Here is a 21,513-nt window from a genome sequence, read left to right on the forward strand (position 1 = left end):
AGCCGTCTGTGACGTCCGTCTTCTTTTTAGGTGCCACGCGTATGTCAGTTCTTTTCCTTCCACGCCAGTTAAGCGCAGATCTGGGAAGAGATCCCCTTTTTTCGACTTTTGTCAAAGCTTTTCCATTGTCTGAGACGATGTCTTTGAGAAAGACGGGATTCAAGCAGTGTGGTGCATGTCATCGCACCGTGTCGGTTACGGATCCGCACCAGGTGTGTGTCTGGTGCCTTGAAAAGGACCACGATTCGAAGTTGTTTCAACTGTCGAGCCATGGCTCCAAAGGCCTTGAGAGAGAGATCTCTCAAGCTTCTAGCGGCCCGGCAGCCGTCTTCGGTTAGTGCAACTCCGAGGAGGTCACGGTCCCGCTCTAGGAGGAGCCCCAAGTCATCTTCCTCACATTCGAGGTCTTCGGGCATTCAGGTAAGAGGTACAAGAAGAAGAAGTCCAAGAGGACTTCGACTTCTCCACGCTTGTCGGCCGATGAGGCGTCTATGGAACATTGACGTTCCGAGCGTGGCTCCGCGGAGCCGTCGCCAGGGCCAACTCCACGTCTTCCCCCTCAAAGATTTTTCCGAGGCTATGTGCCTTGTTTTTGAGTGGGCTGCACCCTCAGATGGGACATCGGCGCCTTAGGGGACCCTGGGATCCGATAGTGGATCTAGGCCGGTGCCAGTATCTCAGTCGACCTCCTCCGGCGCCGGGCCAGACGTTCATTCCGGATGATCCGGAGCCAGAACGATGCGATTCCGACTTTTACGGTGCTGATTAGGCCCAGATCAGTGCCTGAGGCTTATTCAGAACAGCTAGGCACAGGAGAGGGGTAGGAGGTGTCTGAGGACCCTTTAGAATGACTTGGAGCATGAACAGGACTGCTACGAGGGTCTAGGATAAGCCAGTGGACTGGTTACTTCTCTAGATGCTGGCATGTTCTCTCTTCCCGCTGTGGCTATGGAGGAGGGTGCATCTTATGCCATGGTGGTGCATAGGGCAGCTGAGGTCTTGGACCTAGACTTGTCTACGGTGCCAGTCAGGACTAATCTCCTAACAGAGGTGCTTCAGCCGGGGGTTTCTACATTGGAGCCGATGTTACCCTTCAGTTAAGCCCTCACGGATGTCCTTCTGGGAACATGGTCCAAACCCAGCATGGGGGCTCCTGTGAATAGGACAATCGGCTGCCGCCATAGACCTGCTCCAAATGACCCTAGTTTCCTCACCCAACACCCCACCCCAGAGAGCTTGGTGGTCCAAGCCTCGACATCCCGTGGTGCCTTCCCTTCCGCCCCTCCGGATAGGGAATCCAAGAGGCTGGACCAACTTGGAAAGAAGTTGTTTTCTTCCTCCAGCCTGGCATTGAGGTCAGTAAACACCTCTTGCCTATTGGACTGTTTTTCCCATACTTTATGGGAATCTGTGGCACAGGTGCTGCCCCAGGTCCTGGAGGGATTATGGGACACTCTCACTCAGGCTGTCAAGGATGGGAGAGATGCAGCTAAGTTTACAATCAGGTGTGGCTTGGACACAACTCACTCGCTGGGCAAGGCGATTTCTTCGACATTGGCGCTACTTCGCCATGCCTGGCTACGTTCTACTGGCTATTCAGGGAATGTCCAGTCAAGTTTGACGGACATGCCTTTTGATGACTCACCTTTTTGGTGAGAAGGCAGACACTGCGCTTGAGAGGTTCAAGGATTCTCAAGCTACGGACAGATCCTTGGGCCTTTCTACGCTGGCTCGTCAGCAGTCTGTCGTTCGTCTCTTTTGAGGCTTCGGAAGTGGCGCAGTATCACGCCAGCCACAAGTTAGCCCCCGGCTTCACAGCATCCTGTGCCAGAGGTCAGCCACCACACAGCCCCCCTCTTCCGCAGCGCCCAAGCCCTCCTAGTATAGTTCTGCAAGACCATGTCCGTCCAGTTGGAGGAAGGATTCATTTTCATCTCCCTCACTGGCACTCCATCACATCGGACAAATGGGTCTTGCAGATCATACAGAAGGGGCTATTCCCTCCCCTTCCATTCTTTCCCTCCCTATCCCTCCGGTAAAAGAACGGCTGATGGAGTATCATCTGGTCTTGCTCCGCAAGTGATTTACGGCTCTCTTGGCCAAGGGAGCCATAGAAAAGGTCCCGATGTCAGAAGTAGGCAGTGGTTGTTATTCCCGCTACTTTCTGATTCTCAAAAAGAACAAGGGTCTTCGCCCTGAAGTGGATTTAAGGGATGTCAAACTCTTCCTCAAAAAGGATAAATTCAAGATGCTCACTCTTGCTCAGGTCTTGTCTGCCCTAGACCATGGAGACTGGATGGTAGCGTTGGACTTGCAGGATGCGTATTTTCACATCCCCATCCTGCCCACCCACAGGCGTTACTTGCGGTTCAAGGTGGGCCACGAGCACTTTCAGTTTACCGTGCTCCCTTTCGGTCTCACCAGTGCCCCTCGGTGTTCACGAAAGTGATGGCAGTGGTGGCAGCTCATCTGCGCAGGTTAGGGATTTCAGTCTTCCTCTACCTGGACGACTGGCTGTTGAAGGCTCCGACGCCCCAGGCTCTCGTCATCCCCCTCCAGACAACGGCGAACCTCTTGCACTCGCTGGGGTTCACTATAAACGTGCCAAAGTCACACCTGACTCTCTCAGAAGCTCACTTTCATCGGAACTGTTCTGGACACAGTGCAAACTAGGGCCTATCCTCCCGAGCAGCGAGTCCAGGATAACGTTGTGATACTGATGTTTCAGCCTATATCCTGGATTTCGGACAGACCGACTCTGAGGCTGTTGAGACTCATGGCTTCCTGCATCCTATTAGTGAAGCATGCCAGATGGAATATGAGGGCTCTGCAGTGGGACCTGAAGTTCCAATGGGCACAGCATCAGGGAAATCTTTCTGACATGGTTCGGATATCAAGGGAACTGCAAAGGATCTGCAGTGATGGTTAGTGAACTGCGATTGGGTCAAGGGCAGACTCCTCTTCCTTCCCCAACCAGATTTTACAGTAGTGATAGATGTGTCACTTCTGTGATGGGACGGCCATCTGGGAGAGGTAGAGATCAGGGGCATCTGGTCTCCGGCGGAATCAGGAGTCTATATAAACTTGTTGGAGCTTCGGGCGATCCGGCTAGCATTAAAGGCATTTATTCCTGTTGTGAAAGGGAAAGTAGTGCAGGTGTTCACGGACTACACTACTGCAATGTGGTACTGCAACAAGCAGGGCAGTGTGGGCTTGTGGACCCTTTGTCAAGAGGATCTATGTCTCTGGACATGGCTTGAACATCCGGGCATAACCCTGGTGGTTTAACACCTGGCAGGTTCTCTGAACGCCAGAGCAGACGAACTCAGTCGGAGATGCTTATCGGATCACGAATGGTGTCTACATTTGGAGGTGGTGCAAGGACTCTTTCAGCAGTGGGGAGAGCCTTGGTTCGATCTGTTCGCCTCCAAAGAGAACGCACAATGTCCGCAGTATTGCACGTTGGAGTTTTTAAGGTGGCTATCGCTAGACGACGCCAGTGGAGCTCAGGCCTCCCGTACGCCTTTCCGCCCATATCACTTCTGCCCAGAGTTCTCAAGATCGACCGGGCCCAAGTAATCCTAGTGGCTCCGGATTGGGCACGAAGAGTCTGGTATCTAGAGCTTCTCAAAATGAGCATCAGTCCTCCAATCAGGTTGCCCCTTCGGGAGGATCTTCTGTCGCAGCAGCAGGGGAAGGTTCTCCACCCGAACCTGTCAACTCTGCAACTTCATGCGTGGAGATTGAGCGGCGGCAGTTGATGGTTTATGACCTCCCTCCTGAAGTCTGTGAGGTCATTCTGGCAGCCAGGTGTCCCTCTACTAAGATTGTTTACACCTGTTGTTGGAAACGTTTTGTATTATATTGTACAGAGAGGTCTATTGATCCTCTGTCTTCTTTTCTTTCTAATATCCTTCTGTTCATTTTGTCACTCGCCCAACAGGGTTCCTCCTTAGGGACTCTTAAGTGCGATCTTTCTGCCTTATCAGCTTTTTTTTTTGCTTGCTTGATCAACAGTCCTTGTTTAAGTCTCCTACTGCACAGAGATTCTTAAAAGGGCTTGTACATATGTTTCCACCTACGCCTTTTGTTATTCCCCAGTGAGACCGTAATCTAGTGCTCACTTTTCTTATGTGTGCTCCTTTTGAGCCTTTACATAATTGTCCTCTCCGGCTGTTCACTATGAAAACAGCCTTCTTAGTGACGATCACATCTGCCAGGAGAGTGAGTGAGATGCAGGCTTTATCATCGAAACTGCTGTGACCCCTTTCCATGTGGGTCAAAATATCACCCTGCCCACCTTCTTTGCTCCACCGCATCCCTCTAAAGAAGAGCAGCGTCGCCATCGGCTGGACCCAAAAAGATGGTTACCGTTCTACCTTGACCACACAAAAGATTTCTGGGTGGACGACCAACTCTTTGTGGTGGCATGTTGGTGCAAAGAAGGGGCAGGCAGTCCAGAAACAAACCATTTAGCGCTGGGTCTTTCTCTGCATTAAAATTTGCTACGCTTTGGATAAAAAGCAGCCTCCTGAGGGCTTGAGAGCTCACTCTACCAGAGGGAAAGCTGCTACTGCAGCATAAGCTCGAGGCGTGCCGGTACTAGACATCCGCCAGGCGGCAATGTGGGCTTCCTTGCACACGTTTGCAAGACACTACTGCCTGGATAGCCAGGTTAGAAGAGAGGGACATTTTGCTCGCTCAGTCCTGCAGGACTTCCTTGTGTGAAGTATATCTTCGCAGCCCACCACCAGGAGTTAAAGCTTGGATATCTTTTCTAAGGTATGGAATCTGCAGCTAGAAGTCTCTATCAGATGAACAAGTTACTCACCTTCAGTAACGAATCTGATATCTAGCTGCAGATTCATTACACCCACCCAAGCCTCCCCGCTCTGCGGATATATATTATGTTTTTCAGATTTTTACCCTTTCTCCAGGGCATGTCTTTTTGCTCAAACAATCAGAAGAAAAATTAGAAAAATACAATTAAAATAAAAAATAAATAAAAAAAAGTTGGTTCTTCCATGACTCCGCGCTTCTGGCGTGGGAAGTTGTGGAGAAGAACTGACATATGCGCGCCATGGTGATGCCTATAGAGAAGACCGTGAGGTCACAGATGGCTCTGACGACGCTACGTGGAGCTGACGACGCCACCCAACGGTGTGTACAGGGTACTGCTCAGTAGAAAAATTCTGGATTCGAAGCTGAAGCCAGGGAATTCTAAGGTAAGGACTCTGCAGCTAGATAGTCTCTACCTGATATCTACCTGATAATTCGTTACCGAAGGTAAGTAACTTGTTCTTTTGGTTGGTTGGAATATTTTTCTGCTGTTTGTGATCAGTCAATTACAAACTTATTTTATTCCATAGACAACGCATTGTTATAGTCAGGGGCAACCTTTGAGTTCTGGTGTGTTGCAGGCTATATAGCAGAAAAAGAATGCAGCCTTCCTGAGAGGACTAATCACTTCAGAAATTACACCATGTTGCACAGTCTTTCTTTGTGCTGCCCACCAACATGTTTTCTCTCTTTGCAGTATTATTTTCTGTGAGGCTGTGGCAATCTACGGAATTATTATGGCCATAGTTATCAGCAACATGGCAGAGGTAGGTTTGAATTTCCACTATCTTTGATTTGGTTTTTTAAATTATTTTCTGTGAGGTTTGGATGGTCCCATTTAATTTTGAAAATATGCTGTCTATGCTTTAGCTGGGCTATTGTCCCTGATGGGCCTTGCCAAAGGTCTGTGTATGCTCCATAGAACCCAAAATGTGCCACCAAAAGTGTTTGTTTGCCTAGTGCTGCATGGACACAGAGCATACAAAAGTATATGCATAATAGATTAGTTACCACAGAAACAGTGACTCACTTGATTGATAGGCTGTTGTCTAATAAAGATGCTGAGCTTGGTTTCTTTGAACCAGCTGCCCCTGAAAAGTGTATCCAACAGCCAAAGATTGTGTTTGTGTGAATTATTTAAAACCGCAACAGAGTACCGACCATAAATTCATTAAAGAGAGATTAAAAAAAATTATGGGTACCGCTCTTTGACCTCAAAACAGAATCTTTAAATTGATGATCATAAGAGATGGCCATTCTGCAAGCGGTCCCTTAACTATATTTATGCAAACTATCATAACTACTATAATTTAAATATTTTTTTGTACAATCTCAAAATTATATCTTTGTTTTAAGACATCTGCTCTCCGGCTTAAAGCCAGAAGTGGCCTAAGTTTGTGTGTGCAGACTGTCATTATTTTCACAAAAAAGTTTCAACCATACACGGCCATTATTTAATGGCAAAAGCAAACATGAATATTGCTTTTACCATTAAATAATGACTTTGAGATAGGGTCAAGCTTGTAGTCTTGCCTTCGAGCTGAACTAAACAAATTTAATACCAAAATAGATTTCAATTTCACTGTGAATATTCTATAACCTTTCTCATGTGAACTGTGACAGTTTAAAACTGAATGGTTTTCAGTCTCAATCCTATTAGACTTTTTAGTGCCGTAGTCAGAAAAGATATGACCATGAATGAGACCTAATGCCATTCCGCTCTTAATGTTCTGGCCAGTGCATTGGTCTTGCAGTATCCATCTAGGCACTGAAAATCCTGAACTGGGTCGGGAGTAAGCTGGCTTCCCTCGCCCGAACTTGATTTGTACGACTTTATTTGAGCCTAATCTGAATCTTTGTGGCAGAATTTGGTAAGCAGAATTGTTTTCTAAATGAACAGCACTCAGCCATGACAAGCCAACTTGCTGGCTTTTCTCTTTTATTTTAAGGCTGACCATAATTTCACATTTGACTATTACAAATGGAGCAAATGATGGGTCGGAAAGGTCATTAAACAACTGGTACAATTCAGGATTCAGGGCTGTAGTGTTTCTTCTTTGGTAGTCCCTATGATATTGATGCGCACCCTTTTCCTTAAATTAGACCCCACATGTTTGTAGGAGGCTACACAATGGATTACACAAACATTCATGTCTTCCTAAGTTTTTGACTAGAAACAAACATTTTAGATTTGTCAATGTCACTCACTTATTACCATTGCAGCAAGGTCACTAGATAATTCAGTGACTGTTGTAAACTGACCAGGGGTTTAAAGTGCTATTAAATGCATACAATACACACCTTCATACTCTTATATCTGGACGGTGACATTTAACTCAATGGCTTTTTAGACTGCACACTGTTCTACAGGAAGTGCATCCTACATACTGCAGCACACCTTGTCAAGGGCCTGAATAAATGCAGTGTTTTAATCTTCACTACGATGAAACTCCTAGCTGCATTGGCCGTCCCACATCTCCAAAACCAGCCCCATCATCTACAAAGCCATTGCGACCAACCATCCCTATCCTACTTGGCTGACATCCTTACCACCTCTAGTGGTTCTTTGCACAACTTCATCTAGGACACACTATAGGTTTCATTATAGAGGTTTGAACAGTTTATTGGCAGTTCCACACAGTCTAGTTAAAAGAAAAGCCTAGTCCCCTGAACGCTTCCCTGATTGTTTTGGAGATGTGTGTTTTTTCTTTTCCCTCTTGTAGAACACCAACTCCCAAATGTCTGGTTCACTTCTCCTCAAAAACACAAAGTTCTCCACGTTACCACTGACTCAGCTAAAGGGTAAAACTATTTCGGCACTTCTGAGTGATAATTGCTGCCTGGGCATCTGGTCTTGCCCACCTCTTTCACCCGCTAAATTCTTTCTGTGCCGTTACTGTGTATCCAGTCTTACTGTTCTAGTGCCATTAATTATGACCGTGCAAAGGAACGTTTGGAGTACCTGCTTGTGAGCACTGTCCTTTCTGTAGACCATGGTATTGTGGAATACAGCTCCTCTAGCACTCACACAGCTGTTTTATGTAGAGAGAGATATGCTTGGGTCCCTTGCCTGCTGGTCTCATCTTCAGCTCTTCTCCTGTCTTCTGAATACCCTCTGGGAATGCTGCCACTACTTACAGCTCCTCCGGCTCTTCCCCACTACATATTCAGTCTGGTCTTTCTTCTCCTGCTGAGTTTGTCCCACTTGGCTCCTTGCTCCAGCTCGTGCCCGACCATCTCTTTTCAGTCTGTCTTGGCTGTTAATCGTGTCACAACATTCCCTTTTCCTTCTTCTAGCTCCAGCGCACTGCCTTTCCTCCTCCTCGCTCCTTTTCAGTTCCTGGTCCAGATCCAGAAATGATCTCACCAGTTTTTCAGGGTCTCGTCCACTGTTCCTTTTGCTAGTCTGCAACCGTCTATCTCTGGTGGCCTCTGTAACTATCTTAGTTGTGTGTGAATCTTAGTTGTGTCTGAAATGGATCTAGTTCCCTTTTTTCCATCTCCTCTCTTTGAAGAACACTACTATGCAGCAAAGTAATGGTCTGCTTTCCCTCTCATAACTTGGCTACCCTCCAGTGCCTTTGGTCCTGTACAGCATCCCTTTTGGCTTTTTTGGCTATGTTTACGCTATTGAGACCACCTAGCTCACTACCATATCAAGCCATACTAAAAAGATGCCCTAAAGTGAGGTGGAAAGCTCTCCTTATTTCCCCAACTCTCTCATATCCACAAGGTTAAGGTTGCCTGCCTCATCCATTGGCATAGTAATTCTTTGGGAAATTGAGGCTTTGCGGCCAACTTTAACATGCACCTAGGTGTCGGTAGTAAGTGTTTAGGCTGTCCTTAGCAAAATTGTGGACAGTCTCTAGTCTGTTAAGTTGTGCCACAAAGCCCCTCTGTCCATGCCACAGGAGGGTGCTCGAAAATTGAGAAAGCAAGCATTAGGTATCTCAATCTTCTTTTTTTTTTTTTTTGTATTTAAATTCTTTATTAATTTTATAACAAAAATAAACATAAAATTGTTCATTGATGATATTAAAATAAACCATGAATATTTAGAAACACCAAGTGTACAATTAGAAAAAGCCTTCCATAATAATTTCGTATTAAATATTAACAATGAAAAACAATAAAGAAAACAAGAAATACACAAACTATTAAAGAATATATAAACAAATTTCTATATCGATATACTTTCCTATAATAAAATAAAAAGAGAGAAATTGTCAATCATTTAAACTACAAGACATCTATACTATGAATAGATAAACGAGATTTAATAAAAGGAGAAAAAAAAAAAAACACAGAAATAAGGATAATTCTCCTTGACCATCATAGAAGGTAAAAATGTGAAGGGAAAAAAAAAGAATCCCAATTATTCTAAGAAGGAGCCCCATATACTATCAAATTGTTTTAGATTATCGTTCAGTTATCATTCTTTCAAACTGTGCAATTTCAAACATATCCTTCAACCAGGATTGGACTGTTGGTAAAAATTGGATTTCCAAAAACGCAATATATTAACTTTAGCTATAGTAATTGCCGTAGTTAACCATATGAACAACTCTGGAGAAATTCTACCCATTCCATGGATGTCATGTAACAAAAATAATCTGGGTGATTGAGACGAGATATTGGGAACAATTTTTCCTAAACGGTTTGATATTTGTGTCCAAAGTTGTTGGATCTCAGGACATTCCCATAAAATATGTACCATATCACAATTGGATTGATGGTATCTCTAGCCATCGGAATTTGGACTGAGTTAAAATGAATTAAAATTTTGGAAGGTGAACAATGCCAACAATTTAGAATTTTGAAATAATTAAATTTTAACCTCACATCACGAAGGCCCTGATTATAATTCTGCAGAGCCTTAGCCCATTCTTTATGTGAATAAGTAATAGTAAGTCGTGTAGACCACCATGTTTTTAAAGTTTCAGATGTATCGTCTGAAAAAGATTTATTGAGTAATAGAGAATATAAACCCGAATACTGTGCCTTTGAAATTTTTCCATATAAAGAAAGAACGAGCAATGGATGAATGTGTTATAGGATCTATATTCAAGTTTGTTATGGAGTTTTGAATAGACAATAGTAGAACATAATTGTTAAATTTTGATTTCGGAAGTTTATACGTCTCTTGCAGTTGTGAGAATGATTTAAAGGAATTATTCTGTGTACATAAATCTGATAAAGTATTAATTTTATAATTTCTCCAGACAAACCAATTATAAATAATTGCAGAATTATTCCATATTGAGGTATCTCATTCTTGACGTGGACCGAGCGTTGAATCTGCAGTGCAGTGGCCAGGAGAGGGGCCATTTGTTACTAATTTAGTTTTTGGCTAAATATAGTTAAAAAGACTGAGTGCATAAGTAGTAGCAGTGGCGGCTGATGAAGCTCAAAAACGGTAGGGCGTCAAATGAAACCATAGTATTTCCATTAGCGACCGAGTAGGTATAGGTGAAGGTGCACGCAGGGTGCACAGTTTGTTAAAACAGAGGTTGGGCCTTGCAAGGAGGCCATTTAGATGAATAGACAGCACTAGTCTGGTCAGAACGGTGCAGACTAAAATCAACAGTTTTAATGAACAAAAGAGAAGAAGACAAAGAAGCTCTGCTGAGCACTTTCTAGGGCATGTTTTATAGGTCTAATTGCACATTTCTCTTGTCCGAACAACAGGATAAGAATGTGTATTATAGTTCGCTCTTTTAAAATTGTTCTCAAATGGACCGTTATTTTGCACTCCCATGTGTGCTTAACTGGACTCCTCTATTTGGCTCCGTAAAGTTATGCGGTGAAAGAATAGCAAATCATGTCACAGGACGATTAAATGTTTTAAACTGCAATAGAAAAGCTGACCCGGACCTGCACCTATTGCCTTTGAGCCAACCCCGACCGAGACAGCAGTCAAAACAGGGATCACGTGCCGTTCCACCACGTCGGACGATTGGAGCCTTTCACTGGAGGTTTGTGTTCAGTTTCCACCCTCCATCCCTAACTCTGCACCTCCTCAGATGGTTAGTGGGAGCAGCAGTGTGTGTGCGTGTCTGTCACGTGGTGGCACTTCACTGGCGCACCTGTGGTTTTATTTATTTTTTTTTTTTTTATTATCAAAACCCATTTCTGACAGTGAGTAGATACCAGGCTTACAGCACCGTGAAGTCTAGAAAGAGAAAACAGTGAGTTGTGTGGAGGCACTTAGGTCGCACACAATGACATACACAGGTATAAGAGTCCAGAACTGAGAGGTCACCTCCGGAGCAGATGTCATCATAAATATCTGGAGTGTCCACAAGCCCAGAAATGGAGAAAACATGAAAGACAGAAACCTCACTGACCTGTTCAGTGCACTGTTTGGTGCATCGGGGGACGCTCAACAGTGGAACTTCCACTGTTTGTCTTTAAAGGGCTACTGGTCGTAAAGCCATGTCTTTAGGTGTTTCCTGAAAGTTAAGAGGTCTTGGGTCTATCGAAGGCGGAGCGGTAGGGAGTTCCAGGTCTTGGCGGCCAGGTGGGAGAAGGATCTTCCTCCGGCGGTGGTGCGGCGGATGCGGGGAACGGAGGCGAGGGCGAGGCTGGCGGAGCGAAGGTTGTGGGTGGGGGTGTGGAAGGTGAGTCTTTCGTTGAGGTAGGTTAGGCCTGTGTTGTGGAGGGCCTTGTGTGCGTGGACGAGGAGTTTGAAGGTGATCCTCTTTGGTATTGGTAGCCAGTGTAAGTCTCTGAGGAGGGGGGTGATGTGGTGGCGGTGTGGGACGTCCAGAATGAGTCAGCGGATGCGTTCTGGATTCTTTGCAGCTTTGTTTGGAGTTTGGTTGTTGTTCCTGCATGTAGGGTGTTTCCATAGTCCAGTCTGCTGCTGATCAGGGCGTGGGTGACCGTTTTCCTGGTTTCGACGGGAATCCACTTGAATATTTTTCGGAGCATGTGGAGGGTGTTGTATCAAGAAGAGGAGATGGCGTTAACCTGCTGAGTGTGGAATCCAAGATGAATCCCAGGTTGCGTGCGTGGGTGGTGGTGTGGATCCTAGGGAGGTGGGCCCCCATGCTGAGGGGTTTGCTCCGAAGATGAGGATCTTTGTCTTGTCAGTGTTTAATTTGAGGCGGCTTGCTTCCATCCAGCTGGCGATGGCTTGGAGCCCATTGTGGAGGTTGTTTTTTGCAGCTGTAGGGTCTTTTGTGAGGGAGAGGATTAGCTGAGTGTCGTCTGCGTAGGAAATTATGTTGGTGTGGTGTGTTCGTGCGATGTTGGCAAGTGGGGACATCTACACGTTGAAGAGCGTGGGGCTGAGTGACGAGCCCTGGGGGACGCCACAGATGGTTCTGGAGGCTTCTGTTATGAACGGTGGAAGGCGACTCTCTGGGTTCTGCCTGAAAGAAATGATGAGATCCAGTTGAGTGCTTTGTCGCGGATTCCGGCGTTATGGAGGCGTGTGCGGAGAGTGTGATGACAAACCGTGTCGAAGGCTGCGGAGAGGTCCAGGAGGATGAGTGCTGCAGTTGCTCCTTCGTCGAGCATGGTCCTGATGTCGTCTGTGGCAGCAATGAGTGCGGTCTCGGTGCTGTGGTGTTTGCGGAATCCGGATTGGGAGGTGTTGAGTGCCTTGCTGTCTTCCAGGAATCGGGATAGTTGGCTTTTCACGATTTGTTCGATTACTTTGGCTGGGAACGGGAGGAGGTAGATTGGTCGGTAGTTCTTGGGGTCGTCTGGGTCTGCCTTGGGTTTTTTCAGCAGGGCATTGACTTCTGCGTGCTTCCAGCTTTCTGGGAAGGTGGCTGACTTGAAGGAGCGGTTGTTGGTGTTGCAGAGGTGGGGAGCGATGATGATATTTGCATTATTGAAGATATGGTGTGGGCAGGGGTCCGATGGTGATCCGGAGTGGATGGAGGCCATGGTGTTGGCGGTGTCTTCTGTGTCTTCCTTTGCCAAGATTGTGAACATTTATTTGTTCAGTTTGGGAACAGAGTAGAACTTTTATTGACTTTATTTTTTTCACTTCCCTAGTTAAGGCCCTTCACCTTTCTGAAGGCTGCTGTACGAGCCAGGGATTAGGTTTTGCAAACATTTGCATGTTTTTTTTTTTTTATTATAGTTGCTTCCTTTAACAGCAATCTTTCTACTGCTTTGTCCTGTATTTGGTTCTTTGTAATATTAGACAGGTAGATTAATTGGCTCAGAAGGTAAATAACTTGAGGAGAGGCTTCTGTTGTGAAAGTTGCTATGCTACATAGTGAGTCCATATTACCTGTGTGCACAATCCCTGAATGGCACCTATCGTTTTTAAGTGGAGAGATTTATCAGTGAGGGATCTTTGATTAGAATTTTGTTAGCAAAGATTGCGATGATTTTTTTTTTTTTTTTTTTTAAATCATAACGAACTCCACATATATTTAACTTCTAAATTTTTTAACGTAATGTGTACATATCTCTAAAATTAGTGGGTTAATGTCTGAATCTTGTTAAAGTGATACTTCTGCCAATCATTGCTGTGAGGGCCAAATTGTGAAGGTTTAAAAAAATATTTCCCCTAACTTCCTTGCCCCTCGCCACCCATCACCACCTGCTCGCCCCTTTTTTGTTTCTTTCCTCTACATTGAAACAGAACTACATGAGATTCCCCAGGACAATATAGTGATTATTCATCTCAACAACTTAATGTTGAGTTTAAATTGAAGTTTGAAGTTGAGCCGCCACTGCTTTGCTTCTCATGAAAGGTGCCTAAATAATGGCTTACTTTGTTTGTTTTTCAGCCTGTCTTGCATCTCATTTTGATTCTTAATACTTCTGGCGGGCGACTCTCTAATAGTTGTTTTCCTCGTCGTTTGTCCATCTAGTCTCATTCTTTGTTTTTAGTCTTAGGTAGGGAGACATATTTCAATCAACCTCTTATTTGGGCCTCCTACTTTAATCGTATTTTTCGTTCGCCTTTCAAGTTCTTGAAAGGCGGCTCGATTTCAGGATCTGAGATTGTTCTGATGTACAAAAAGGGCACTAAAGACGACTCCTAGAATTACAGACCCATCAGCCTCATTGATGCATCCCGGAAATTATTCTCCCGTCCTATTGTAGGAAAACGCCATTCTCTCAGACATTCAGGCAGGATTCAGAAACTGGGTCAGCACAGTCAAACTTTACATTTCTGCAACATATACTGAAAACAGTAATGCTAGACAAAAGCCACTTAAATGTGGTCTTTGTTGATTTAAGATCAGCTGTTCATTCGATCCCTGGAGCCAAGCTGTGGGAAGTTTTGAAGCAGATGGGTGTCCCTGCCAACTTTCTGCCTTTTTAATTGACATGCTGCTAATACTGCTCCTGTTAGATATGGGAGCAAAGGTGAGCTTACTGACCCCTTTAAGATCGTGACTGGTGTCTGCCAGGGGTGTCTGCTGGCACCGATACTTTTGACACTTTACATTAACGATGTAGTAAAGGCTCTTGATATCCCTGGCAATGATGCACCTAAATTGGATCCACATAAAATCTCCACAATGCTTTTTGCAGATGACACACTCTTAATTTCTAAAACTGGTCTGCAGGCAATAGTTGATTGCTTCCTAGGTTTTCGCAGCGTCCAGGGCCTTGAACTCAATATAAGTAAAACCAAATTCATGGAATTCAACCCCTGCAAAACAGGAAGGGCGAATATCTTGGTGCAGGGCATAACCCTGGAGCAAGATCAAGAATTTGTATATCTGAGGAGGGTCTGCTTAACCCACAAGTTGAGTTGAATATGCACGTTAGCAAGAGCTCCCTGAAATTCCAGCAAGAATCTGGTGCCATGATTAAAATGTACAGGAAAGCAGTGGAGACTTACAATCTAAAAGCTCAGTCCTGCATGGTGCAGAGCTTTGTGGTTACGTAAGTCCATACCTCTCCAAGCCAGAAAACAGGTTTGTTAGAAGTCTCCTTAACCTCCCACACAGTGCTTCTCGTCTTCCCCAACTCATGGGCATTGGTTATTATCTAATTGATCTTAGTATGATGCTCTGACCCATTACGTGCTGGCAAAGGCTTTGTATCACAGTCTTATTGCTCTGAGTTGTCTTATGCCATGGAAACTATGTTTTTCTTCCTAAGAGCGCTGGCATCAGCACTTTGTATGTGATTAATGGTACCTTACTTCTTGTGCACCATGTTTTATGCATCGTATTTTTTTTTTTTTTTTTTATTCTGCTGTTGTTGAATACTGTGTTTTATGGTTTGTGGTATCTGAAATAAACAGTTTTGATACATACATACACGCAAACATTTGTGAACCTAGCTAGGGAAAAACACACTCATAATAGGCGGATGCCCAGAGATACAATTCAGCGGAGTTTTACAACAAGGCAGAACATTCATGACAAGTCACTCATGTTGTGGAGAGATGTAGTATTTTCTGAAGAGGTAGGTCTTAAACTCCTTTTTTTTGTCTGCATGAGGAATTATCACTTCTAAAGCTAGCTGGGATTTTCTGCCGGTTTGTGGAAGCTTAGACAATGGCTAGTCTTCTGTTTTTCTCTTTTATTTTATTATTATTATTTTTTTGCAGGTGTTTGGTGCTAGCCAAGGACACTAGAGACTGTGGTGCTGGCCAGGTGTCTGGTGCTGTTCTGGCTTCTAGTTTGGTACTATCCACCTCTGAGTTAGTTTATCAGCTAGCTATACAGCTCCACAATTTCTAGTGTCCATGGCCAGTGAAGCTTCTCCGGGGTTGGGGGTGGTATGTAAACCTTATTTTGGTCTTTGAGCTGTGATTTGGCATTCAAGCACTCAGGATCTGCAATTTCAAGTGGTCCAGCCTGGAATCTGGGAAGCTGCAAATGCCACCATACGGTTACGAGGGAGCTTGAGCATAGGCTTTTATCCTGATGTCTGTTTTAGAGAGAAAATGCTTCACTACGTACAGGTGGTAGAGTTGTTACCATGCTGTTTTCTTCACTATGTGTGCATTGAAGGAGAGGTTGCCGTTTGGAGAAGCCACATTATTTTTTGCTGCATGTCAGTTAGGAGATGCAGCTGTCCAAGTTTATTTTTGTGAACCGTGCTTGAATTAGCGGTTGGTGGTTGTTGTTGTTGGTGAGCAGTAGAAGTTATATTTTGCAGAGGTTGAATTTCAGGTAGTAATTGGACATACAGTTTTGAATGAGACCGAGGAAGGCTTTGAGCCACTGAATGTGGAGACGCTTAAGTAGAGTAGTGCTTAATCTGTATTTGTTGTTGGTGGAAGTAGGATTCCATGCAGGTTTTGAAAATAATAGAGGAAATGATGGAGCCCTTGTACCCTTCTGGAGATGGATAGTTTCTGGTGTCTTGAGGTTTTCATCTGGATGAATTGGTAACGGTTGATAAGATAGGAGGTGAACAACTGCAGGACCATGTCAGAGAAGCCCATGTATATCTTTTATGTGCGGATCAATGCTTGAGGTTACTATGTGTCAGACTGGAGATGCTGAGGCCTGAATCAGTCTAGTTGGTGATAACGTGAGCATTGTAGACTATATGAAAGGTTCCAGTCTGTGCTCCAGTGTGGTCTGAAGCATGATTTGATATAGACACATAAGAGGTTGTTATTGCTGATGTGAATTTGTAGTTTAGAGGAGAATGCTTTTTCAACCATTTGATGAATGAAAGATACGCATTGGACGGTAATTGCGAAGATCTGATTTCAGTTGGGAATATTATGCAGAGTAGGATCTGTCCTGTTTTCAGGATGTCTGGGAATGAGGTGGTGACAGTGTTAAAGAAGGCCAGGAGGGCATCCTTCTGGATCATTTTTGTAATGGATTTTCTTAAGGAAGTCTGGAAAGTCTGGTTGTGAGGTGATTGAAGACATGTCAGTTTAGGAGGTTTGGGAGGTTGATGTTGTTTTTTCTGTGTGTTTTTTTTGGTTGGTAAAATCGTGATTGATTGTTGTTTCTATTGCTGATTCAGTGTACTACTGAAAGCCCTGGCAGGGGGTTTACACTGTTGTTTGACTACAGTGATTTGCTTGTGTTAGTAGATTTGTTGATGGTGGCTTTGTAGAAGGTGTCTTTGGGAAAAGAGATAAGGCGCCCTCCTAGATTTTGAGTAAAGAGATTTTCTTGGACTTTTGTTTGCCTCTCATTTCTTGTCTGCATATGCTATAGTTTTTTTTTGGTGAGCTCTTTGGAGTACAAAGCTGCTGACGAATTGGGGGATTGAATTTTCAAAGGTGTATTTGTGTCCATGTGGTTTTTCAGGCAGGCGTTGAATAGCATTGACATTGGTTTCTGGACACGTCCTCTTGGAAAGAGTCCATGGGGAAGTCTCTAAAGGAAGGTTGTTTGTTTTTTCTTGTTTAGGTTGCCCCTCATGTGGTTGTGGCATATGTGTGGGTTAATGGTCTGACAAGATTGTCTGTCTTTTTCAGGTTGGTTATAAGTTACATTGTAGTGATGGAGATGATCATTTGATGAGGTTGAGATGGTTTCCTTCGGAATGTGTAAGTTTTATGATAATGCTGCTTGGTGTTCAAGGTGTTGGAAATGTGCATCAAGGGAGTCAATTTCTTGATGCTTGATTCTCCAAGGAGTTGGAAATCCTTGTTAAGTCGAGTCGAAGTGGTCTGTAGGTAAAGTTAAAGATGGTATTCTTGGATAATGAGAGTGGGAAATGGCAGGAGATTGATGCTAGATTGCTTAGACTACAGGTCCAGGTAAACCTATAGAGGAGTCCTCTTCCTGTTTGTGTTGGCTCATTGGATGTAGTCTATGTGGATGAGGGCATTTAAGATGTAAGTGGGTGTGAGACACTTCTCTGTGCCGAAGAATGCATCTAGTTTGTGTTTTCTGATGATCCTGTGATATCACAGTCCTATATGATCGGAGGATATTTGCTGATGAAAATCAGCAGGTGTTAGGGTGGTGGTAGATTCTTCTGATGAAAAGGATATGAACGGGGATTTTGGTGTTTGCTGCGCATATGTGCTATCAGTTTGTCTAGAGTATATGGGAATAGCATATGATGTGTAGTATATGAGGAGCTTGATTGATATGTCTTACCTGAGGGGGTAGGGATTTTGACACAAAGCCCTTCCTTGCCTAAAAAAGGAGTTGCTCTTGTCCACCGTTAGCAAAGGATGCCTGGTTGATAGGATGCTTAATAGTTGGGGAAGAAGAAGCTAGTTTCTGGACCGGTTATGTGACTTAAGTGGTGTGCTTGTTGCTGTGGCATGATATAAGCAAGGCAGCATGAGATTGGGGGTGTTTCAGTAGTTATTGGCAAAAGAGGAAATCCTAAGTCCTGATTGATTTGAAGCTGCCGAATGAATGTTATAAGTGACTATAGACATGAGGCGGGCTCTGCTGTGTTACAGTGTGGCCGTTGGTGGCATCAGGTTAGTGATTCACTGTTTGAACTTCCTCCTGCAGTAGACACCGGACATATGACTAATACTAACTTCTCTCTGTAGCAATTATGTATTATCACTAACTTACTCAACTTTGTCCTGTGGAATTTTAAGATTTTTGCCAGATGTGCAGAAGTCTATATTGTGACCAACTGGCCTGGTGTGACAAGTCTGAAGGAAGAGCCAGTGCATATATGTGGTCTTGAATTATCATAGGAATGTTGTTCTTGTGGCAGTCTTAATTTTTCAACTCACTTTGAGATTTTTTTTATTAGTACTGTACAACACTGAAACCTTGCCCAGCAAATTTTCTGTATTTAAAAGTGTGTGGTTGCCTTTCAGATTATGCTGCTATTGTTTGCTGTGCCGTTTCACGCTGCTCAAGTATTGCCATAACAAACTCTCAAGGCTTCTGTGTGCAGGCAGCCAAAATTATGACTGGGAAACAGGCGTATGGGTCTTACTTCATTAAATTGTTTCATTTTGTATGTTAGTAGTTATTCTTCTATTCCCACTTTCTATTTGTATTTTTCTTTATTCTGTTAGTATTTCTGCTTCCCTTGGTGGAAGGTGGCTTCTTCATGTCATGCTTTCTTATAGATTTCTCTATGTGCAAATGCTACAGAGGGGTTAGAGGATGGCCACAAGATGGTATTATGCAATTTGGTTTGATGGCATCAAATGTGGAAACTTTCCACCGTGGTTTAATTTTGAAGAGGAGTACAATACTTTCAGAGGACAAGGTGGTTTCAATTATTTGGGGGATGGTGAATTATTAACATGTATGCTCTGTTTTGATTAAAATGAATTTAGTGTTTAAATGAACTTGGCAATGTTGACCCACAAGCTTACGCCAGATGTGTATTTTTTCAGAACTTCCATGGAACTACTCCGGAAACTATTGGAGATAGAAACTACCATGCAGGTAGGTACAGTATGTATAGATGGCTCCATGAGCAAATCTGGCAGTAAGTCTGCAGCAGTTGTGTGCTTGGGAAGGGGTAATAATATTATCAAAAGGTACACATGTTCGCTAGAGGCAGTGGCGCCTAGACCAGTCTGCTCTGTTTCCATGTGGCTCTGTTTTCATTGTTAGGTTGGTATGATAAGCAAGTGATATTCTCCAACTGGTTATGAGTATGCAAGGGTGTTAGCAGCTGCATTATTACTAGAGCTGTGTAATATATTTTAATGCTCTGCACCACTAATTAATGACTTTTTCAAAGATGTTTATTGTGTAATTATTAGAACGTTCATTGAAATATTAATAATGGCATAACCATATGGATGCCTCATAACACAGTTGTTAATAATGTGGCTAGTACTCTCCCTGCAGTGTTAATAGGAGGATGGAAGACTAGGTGCAACACTGATAGCTTTACTGATTCTGCAGCCAGTCAATAACTGTAGTTATTGCCTTACACTGTTTACCTGTGGCTCTGATCTATATGTTATTTGATGAGGTGCAAGAACTGTAGTCACTGACTGTCTCACTGGTCTGCAGTACTATATTCACCTTGCCTTATACATTAATTTGGGTCATGTGTGTAGAATCACTAAAATTATAGTTGTGTTGTGTAGTGGCCAAATCCATTTGTAAGTCCCAATAAATTAAGTTGGAGGGGAAGAATGAATGTAACACTTGCTCAGTAGTATGCAGAGAAGCACCACCACCAAGCATTTTCCTTCGAAATTCAAAAGAATAGCCCACTCCCTTGGTTTCAGGCACTGTCTTCCATTCTGCCATCACAGTGCTCACATCTGTTAATGGCCGAGATGGTAGATATGTACAGTCAAGGGGCGTCACAGACCTTGTTGATTTCATAACCGGTATGCACATCTGGACTCTGAATGCAGCTTCTAAGAAATCTAGGCTTCCCCTTGCGTAGCTCTGGCATACTAAAGTAATAAATTGATCCTGATCAATACATGTACTGATGTAACCGGAATTTGCTATGGGTGGAGGGGTTGGAAAGATGGAAAGAGCAGCTCCTTAATCTCTTGTCAATTTTGTATTCATTGCGAGGCCATCTGCTTGCCAAAGCACTTTCTGCTCTGAACTGGTCTTCTTGCATCTTATAAGGTGTTGGATACACAGACTGTGATGTTATTTGCTTAGAAGACTATCACTTACCACAACCCTTAGAAAGATTGCCACTGCAGACATCTGTTACATTTATGCTAGCAGAGTTTGTGTCTGGCTCTCCTGGTATTGAGCTCTGTGACCTCATAGATTGCCATATTATGTTGACTTTTGGAATCTGATCAGGATCTCCATAGCCCCCAACTCATTCTCTGTACATCAGCCTCTGCCAGGAGGTTATGACTCCATTTCTATCAGTGTGTGAGATCTTGTGGAAGATTGAGAGGTCGAAGTGCTCTCAAGTACCTCATTGCAAGATCGTTCACATAGAATATTCGAGTTTGGACTGGTCACGGATGCCCCAAATGTTTAAAGAGCAGAGATTTTGGAACTAAAAGATAAATCTGTTTTTTTGTTTTTTTTTGGAGTTCAAGCCCTGAGTTTGACCAGTATATCTTATAAGAAATATTGCACATTTTAATGCTTTCCTCTTTCGTATCAAACTTAACATTCATCCTGTCATAGATGTTTTAAAAACATACCATTAAGAGTCTTCATGTGCCCTGTCCAATCCAGTTTGTCATAAGAGCAAAGTAAGAAGTCTACATTTGACACTCGAAACAGTTCACAGTTGAATTGATTTCAGTTGCAGGGGAAAAGCATAGGGTCCTTTGGTACTTCATGTGTTAGATATGTTTTCCAGAGATGGTGTTTCAACCATCTGCTTGAAAAACTGAGCTGAGGTGCCTTATAATTTATTTGTTGTAAAAGTTTCACAATCCTTGCTCTAGAGATTGGTGTCACACATACTGTCACTCTCAGAACTTTACATCCAGGTACACATAACATAGTTGGATTCACTGACTTGTGACTAGACCCGTAGGGACCTGCTTTCAAGCGCTTTCACAGGTAAGCATACACACAGTCAGCTTTTGGGCGACCAAGTGCCTTAACCTGTAAATAAATGTGATTTATCAAATGTTTAATGTTCAAGTGTAATGTAGTCATTTAATGGTCATATATACTGTTTCACAATTGGCATTTATGCTACAAATTAAATAATTCGTTTTGTGACATTGACCAGATCTGTTGTGAGTCCTTTATAGCTCTTGCTTCCCTTTTTAAAGCAGTTGGTTATGTACCCGTGTTCTGCTGCAGTGCAATAGCAAAGCTTTATTTGCCTTGAATGTATGTTACATTTGTCATTGTCCTTGTTTTAGAAATTGTTGTT

The 21,513-nt window shown here is 43.6% G+C and overlaps 1 protein-coding gene across 1 annotated transcript in view; it reads left to right on the plus strand.

Moving 5' to 3' along the window:
- The window catches only part of ATP6V0B (ATPase H+ transporting V0 subunit b), a 93,514-nt gene that overhangs the window by 48,006 nt on the left and 23,995 nt on the right, over positions 1 to 21,513 (plus strand). The window contains exons 5-6 of the mRNA XM_069232773.1: positions 5,537 to 5,606; positions 19,073 to 19,124. Of these exons, the coding sequence (XP_069088874.1) occupies positions 5,537 to 5,606; positions 19,073 to 19,124 (122 nt within the window). The remainder of the gene's footprint in view (positions 1 to 5,536; positions 5,607 to 19,072; positions 19,125 to 21,513) is intronic.

This window comes from Pleurodeles waltl, chromosome 4_2 (genome assembly GCF_031143425.1).
Source record: "Pleurodeles waltl isolate 20211129_DDA chromosome 4_2, aPleWal1.hap1.20221129, whole genome shotgun sequence".
Classification (NCBI taxonomy): Eukaryota; Metazoa; Chordata; class Amphibia; order Caudata; family Salamandridae; genus Pleurodeles; species Pleurodeles waltl.